Raw genomic sequence first — 6888 nt, 5'->3', positions numbered from 1 at the left:
TAGTTTTCAAATTTTTTTAGTTTTCAAATTTTGGTTTGGTTTTTTAAACCGTAAGTAGAAGAAGATAACAAATAAAGAAAACCAAATCAGTAATAAAAACATCATAAAAGTTTAGTCGAATAGACACAAAATTAAAAATTTAAAACTTATAATTTACTTGTTTCTAAAGTTTTAAACAGTATCTTATGTCTTTGAAATTTCTGTTTAGGAACCATACTTGTAATTTTCCTCATAATTTGTAAAGTTACACAAGTAGAGGCCTAACATTTTAGACAATTTGATGTGACATTATAGAAAGAGGAAGAAAGGCAACTTTGGGAGAAAAAAAGATGTAAAAATATGAATGGTTGTTTCTCTTCTTGTAACATTTAGCATTGTATTGTTTTCTTATTTTCAAAGTAACATCATAAAATAATCCAAGATGATCAACAATTTGGGAGAGTTTTATACATTGCCAACTATTTGTGTTTTAATTTGGAGGGAAAAGAAAAATGTTGCTCAGTCTTTTTCAGTATATCATATCTGGCCATTAAAAAGATACAAGCCAGGAAAATTAGAAGATTGGGGAGCCATAAAAGCAGGCTTCTACCCTATGAACTCTTCTACAAGGCAAATACTAGCTTGGCTTGACAATGAAATTGCCAAATTTATGTGAATTTCAGAAAAAGAAAAAAGAAAAACAGACAAGTCTGTAAGTGAAATCCAAATCAAACAAATGCATCATCAATGTACAGAGGATCATCCATGGCTGCCATGAGAACAGCTCTTCTGTTAACAGACGACCGCACAGCATTTGCTTCCACAATTTCACCCGTCACGATCAGTACCGTGGCCGCCGACCTGTTTTATTCAAAAATGGTGCCATGAGTTTCAAACTCTTCTTTGCCATCTCCAGATGTTGAAGAATGTTCCAAAATTTCGCTAACAGGTTTTTCGAGTTCTTCTTCAATCATGATCTCCTGATAGCGGCAGTCGGAGCTGCAGAATGCTTTCTCACCCCTGTTGGAACATAATGTATTTAGTTTTTTTTAAAAGAACATTCAATAATATCTCAAGCATAGATACAGAAGCAAACTGCATGATGTGCTTGTAACAAACCTGTAAATGTATATGTCTTTCCCACTTTCAAGTTTCTTGTTACAAAAGTAACAAAAACTCAGAAAATCAATTGGTTGAGATGAAAAAGGAATGTCCAAGCTGCTTCTAACTGATAGAGGAGATTCTATCTCATTCATCTCATTCTTGTTCAAGTTGTTCAAACCCTTAGAGTGACATTCTAAAATGCAGTCACCAAAAATGTGAGTGGTTTTTGGATTGACACCGTGAGATATTACACGGGTATAATCCTCGGAGAGCTCGATTTCGCTTGCGGAAAGAGACTCAATGATCCCGCTAACAGGCATTGTTACAGATGCTGGGGTTGAAATATCAGCAGGCAAAATTTTATCATGAGGCTCAGAATCGCCATTCGTTGTCACTTTCTTCATAAATGGATTCGTAGAATGGAAGAAGCTACGGCCTTTTACACCATAAGATGCTGAAACAAACCGAGGCAAGTCCAAGGAACATGGCCCACTCTTCTTTGAAGGTTTGGATTCTAATGGTTCTCCAATTTCAAAGAAAACCTCCGAGCTGCTACCACCGCCTGGTGATTTGAACTGCAATGGGAAAAAGTTGGGACAATTTTTAGGCAAAGATCTAGGACCAGCCAGGGGGAAAACTGTGTCAATTTGAAGATTTGGGGTCTGATTCTTCGTTCTAACTTGAGGTCCAAAAATGATGTTCTTACTCTCAAATGATCCAAGAGCTTTACCAGGTAGCTTATTATCATCATCAAGAGAATCAACAATGCCTAATCCTACTTTACTACAATCCCAGCTTCTTCTATGTCCATCATGGGATGATTTAGGGGACCCCACAGAGTTGCTAAGATTTGAAAACACCCTAAGTTCTAAAGGAGAGGTGGGACTTTTGACTGAATCGGAATCTGAAACCACTTTGAAATTTAAGCCAACAAAGAGACCAGGGGCACTGAAAAAGGAGCTGCTTTTGGATTTGTGCTCCAGAACAACAGACTGAACAGGACACAACTCAGAACCAGAATCAGCCATTGTTATAGCTGATGTAAAAGAGGAACTGATTTCTCTCTATGAATCAATCTGTTCCTGTTCCTCAGCTTTTTCGTCAAACACTGCAAATGCTTGTCTCTGGCAATGGCCAAGCTTGTTTCCTGTAAAAGAAACTGAGATATTTCAATGGAAGAACAGAAAGAAGAAGAAGAAGAAGAAAGACTAGATGGATAATGGAAAATTAACCCAACTGAAGAACAGACAGCATGATGATAAAAGAAATAATCATGTTAATCATGTTTTATCCAGAAAAAACACCAAGAACAAGAAAATACAAACAGATTTGATTGGAAAATATGTTGGAAGCATCAGCAGTTTCAATGAGGCATAAAAGGGGAAAATACAAAGAAATCTGTGATTCAAAAGGGGGAGAAGTTTCTGGAAAGTCCATTACATTAATCTCTTCAAGTGGGAAAAAAAAATCCAGATGAACAATCCAATATTTGTACCTAAACATGCAAACAAACAATGAAAATCAAATAACCAATTAAAGCGTTCTAACAGTCCGAAATCGACCAAAACAATGAACAAATCCTCAAATGCTGAAATGAACAAACGAATTGGACATGCAGAGATAGCCACAACTCAAACAGAATGATCGCAGAAACATCATTACAAAGAAATCAAAAATCAAGAACAACAACGAAGAAAACCCCCCCAAAATGCATCAAAACGACCGCAAAAAGAGAGGGGGGGGGGGGGGGGAAGGAAACGACGCCATTGAAGAAAGGAGGGCAAAGCTAACCTACTTTCCTCCGGTTCGGAAGCAGATTATACGAACAAAGAGAGAAAAAAGAGATCCAAAATGCAGAAAGAAGAAGAAGAAATTGAGAAAAATCAATGGGTATGACTGAAACTTGTTCAGCAATTTCTCTCTCTTTCTCTTTCTCTCTCTGTGATGCCTCAAAATCAGCAAAGGCAGTGAGCTTGTGAAATACTCTTCCTCTTCCCAGAGCTCAGTCACTCACAAGCATTTAGCATTCTCATTTTCTCTCTCTAAAATTAAAAAATAAATTAAATAAAAACCATTTTTCAAAACAGTTTCTCTCTCTAGAAATACAGTGTATGGCAGCTACTTTAAATTTGCCCACAGAATTGTCTTGGATGTATTATTGTTACCACTTCTCACTTCCTACCCATCAAGGCCATCCACTTTTTTGCTTTTTTAATAAATTTATTTATTAAAAAATAAATTTGCAAAAACCACTCTCGATGCATATTTATCGTTGCAATTATATTCTTAAAACTTTTATGAGTAAAAATTGAATCTTTAAATTTATACAAATGTTAAAATTAGTCTTTTAATTAATAAAAAATTTTATACAATTATTAGAATTAATTTCTATAATTACATAAGTTTAGAGTCCAATTTTAATACTTGTATAAATTTGAATTATCGATTTTTAAATTAAAAATTTGATGGTATAATTGTAAGTTGAAACTACTACCTTAAATTATGGTGGTTTTTGTAATTTTTCTTTATAATTATAATTCTTTCGAGAATGTTTAGAACAATGAGTTGAGTTATGAAATTATGGACCCATGACATACCGTTGTTAACATTAAAGTGGAAGTATTTTAGTCGTATAACTCACCAACTTTTTGGATCAAATTAGTAGTTAAGTTTCACCTTTACTATCCGTACTCCCACTTATTGGACCAAACACTCCATTTGATTTATTATTATTATTTGATGTAAAATATGTAGAGTGGGGATTTAAACATTTAATCTCTAATTCAATAGTATAAATTTTATGTCAATTGAACTATACTCACTTTGAATATGTAAATCTAATTATCAACATTTGGGACAGTAATATTTACATTATTTATTGAGCCGATATTAGATTAAATTACAACTTTGGTATTTTAATTTCGATAAATTCTTGTGCTCGGAAAGTTTAGGTCATGTTCGATAGTTAGTGATTTTGCTAAAATTTAATGGAAAATTATTTTAAATTGTAAAACTGTTAAAAATATTTTCAAATATAACAAATTGTTATTGTCTATCATGATAGATCGTGATACTTCTATCACTTGCAATATGTCCTTTAGGGATAGAATCCAAAAATATTTTTTAGAATGTTTATTTGGAATTCAAAAGTATTTTTTTTAGAATGTTTGACAAATAATGGCGAGATTTGAGAAAACAACCTAATTTTTTAAAATAAACCTAGAAACAAGTCATAATCGAGTAGAACATTCAATTTTTGTGTCTAATCACGGTTCCAAGTGTAAAACTATAGGGACTTGTTTTTTTTATCTAATTACTTTGGAAGCACGAACTAATTAAACACAACAATCAAGGTTTGTTAACTGATTATTATTAAAGTTAAAATATCATACTTTTAAGCTCGTTTCATATTAGATTTTGCTATCACTACAAGAAATTACACTTCTTCCGACGCCACAATTCGTCAGAAAAGGGTGAAAAATGCGTCGGGAGTTCCATTCCCGTCGAAAGATGGATCGTTGGGAGTTTGTTTGGAAAAAATTTGTCGGGAGAGGAACTCCTGACGCATAAAACAGGGCATCAGGAGTTGGTCGAAGAACTCTCGATGCATGTGTAAGGCATCGGGAGTTCCTCGAACCACTCCCGACGCCCCTGTTTTATAAGTATGATTTGTTTCGTGCGTTGGGAGTTCAAGAACTTCCGACGGTTTGTTTTATTCATCGGGAATTACGGAAACTCCCTACGCACTAAACTATGTGTGGAGAGTTCCTTTATTAGTTGAATATTACCTTTTAATTTTTTTTAATGTATAATTTGTAATTTTTTAAAATTTGATATGAATAACCTGTAAAATATCATTAACCAAATAAATAGATTCACATAATAAATAAAACAAAGAAAACAAAATCCATACTATAACTAGGGGTGTTCAAAAAATCCGATAACCCGAAAAAAACGATTAATCCAACCCAACCCGTGCGGTTTGGGTTGGGTTGGATTAAAATAAATGAAAATTGTATGGGTTAGGTTGATTCATGGGTTCACCTAATATAACCGAAACCAACCCGAACCAACCCAAATTTATTATTAACTTTAAAATATATTTTTTTTATTACTTATACACAATTATTTATATATATATTTATTTTAATTTTATTTAATTTCAATATTTTTTTAATAATGTATACTTCAACAACTCTCAAAATTAGTTTCTTTGCACTTTAGAAGGAAAATTTTCACTATATAAATTGAAATTGAGTTGTTAATTTTAATTTAATATATGAAAATATTTAAATTATATTTTTACATATTTACATTTTGCTTTTTTTTAGAACAAAGTTTTAAATAAATGACCTGATTAACTCGAACCAACTCATGATTGGGTTGGGTTGAGTTCATTTTTTAATAAGGGTTATTTATGTTGAAAAAATTTACAACCCGAACAATTGAGTTGAGTCTAAAAAGTCTTTCAACTCAATCCAACCCAACCCATAAATACTCCTAACTATAACAAATAAATGAAAAGTTACAATATCCTATCATAAAATAAAGTTAACACTAAATAAAAAGAAATTTGTTTTCAAAAATACATTGAGGAAATAAAATGAAAACAACGTCGATAAATACAAAAAAGAAAACAACGTTTGGAACACAACCTTTTGAACAATCGTCCAACCTCATCTCCGAACAATATTCTACAATAAAACAAAAACATTCAAATGTCATAATATTTAAACATCCACAACACGTTCCAACTTCATAAACAAAACATCCACAAATGTCATAATTGCTCAACCAAACTTCATAAATAAACAATCTAAACCAAACTCATAAACAATAATATAAACTCAAACTTTCTCCCCAAAACAATCTAAACTAATCCCGACTCACTCCCCACAATACATTCGAACTTCATAAACATTCATAAACACACAAAAACTCCAAGTTCAACGACAAAACGAGCAAAACGAGTATAATCAAACTCTACCCACCCCCACAATAAACATGAAACCTCCAAACATCAAAAAAACACACAAAAACCTACAAATTCAACTCCAGAACGATTAAAATCGAATTCTCAAATTCAACTCTAAAATGATTACAAATCCAAAACACAAAAACCTACATATTCAATCAAGAATAAAACTCACGTGGATGTGTTTAGAAATGATTTATAGACGAAAGCTAGACTTATATATTTAAAAATATGAGAACAAAATGGAAGAAGTCTCACATACGATTATAACCTATTGACTATTACAATTAACAATCTATAATAACCACAGACAATAATAACTAACTCAGAGCTTCAAACGTCTCATTAACTTTTAATCTTATATTTAATAGGTTCATGAAACTTCAAAATAATAATAATAATAAACCTTAATTTGAATGTAATACAACATCGAGCCATTCAACAATTATAAAAGTCACGAGTCTATAAATTGAAAGTTTAATAATTACTAAGGGACACGATTTAATTTTATGTCTAATGTTGTTTCGTCAAATTTTTAAGAATATTAAATATATAAACAAAACATTAAAAATTCATTTAAAAATTCGGAATTTTTTATTTATCATTTTGAAATTTAGAGACCTGTTAAAGATAAATATAAAACTTCAAGGACCAAATGCATAATTTAACTTAATAATTATTATATTATATTTAAAAATGAAAAACTTTCCAGTGTCGGAATGATACTTCTTCTAATTCTTATTTATTATTTCTCGACGGGTTAGTTAGCCGGTTCTTTCTTTTTCCTTTATTATTGTTGTTGTTTTTGTCTTTTATTCTTATTCTCGTTG

The 6888-nt window shown here is 31.7% G+C and overlaps 1 protein-coding gene across 4 annotated transcripts; it reads right to left on the bottom strand.

Annotated features, from left to right (window-relative positions):
• Positions 1-422: 422 nt before the first annotated feature.
• On the bottom strand, positions 423-3208 carry LOC120084637 (FCS-Like Zinc finger 10-like). 4 transcript variants are annotated; one of them, XM_090316959.1, is made up of 3 exons: positions 2875-3208; positions 1099-2230; positions 423-999 (listed from the first exon to the last, which is right to left on the bottom strand). In XM_090316959.1, exons 2-3 carry the CDS (start codon positions 2109-2111, stop codon positions 846-848), a joined length of 1167 nt encoding a protein of 388 aa, XP_090173085.1. In that variant the 5' UTR covers positions 2112-2230; positions 2875-3208; the 3' UTR covers positions 423-845. The 4 variants fall into 4 exon arrangements, with proteins under 4 accessions (XP_090173085.1, XP_038896374.2, XP_038896376.2 ...); XM_039040446.2 differs by having other exon boundaries at positions 2879-3126; XM_039040448.2 differs by having other exon boundaries at positions 1099-2242; positions 2879-3080.
• Between the last annotated feature and the right edge of the window lie 3680 nt (positions 3209-6888).

The sequence above is a fragment of the Benincasa hispida genome, chromosome 9 (genome assembly GCF_027475165.1).
Source record: "Benincasa hispida cultivar pf3 chromosome 9, pf3_genome.v1.1, whole genome shotgun sequence".
NCBI classification, from domain to species: Eukaryota; Viridiplantae; Streptophyta; class Magnoliopsida; order Cucurbitales; family Cucurbitaceae; genus Benincasa; species Benincasa hispida.
This window is presented reverse-complemented; position numbering and strand designations above follow the sequence as displayed.

Excerpts from the sequence above, each read along its gene's own strand:
- LOC120084637 (XM_090316959.1), bottom strand. The coding sequence starts at position 2,111 with ATGGCTGATTCTGGTTCTGAGTTGTGTCCTGTTCAGTCTGTTGTTCTG. Across the intron at positions 1,000-1,098 it reads AAAGACATATACATTTACAG|GGGTGAGAAAGCATTCTGCA; the intron begins GTTTGTTACAAG and ends ATGTTCCAACAG.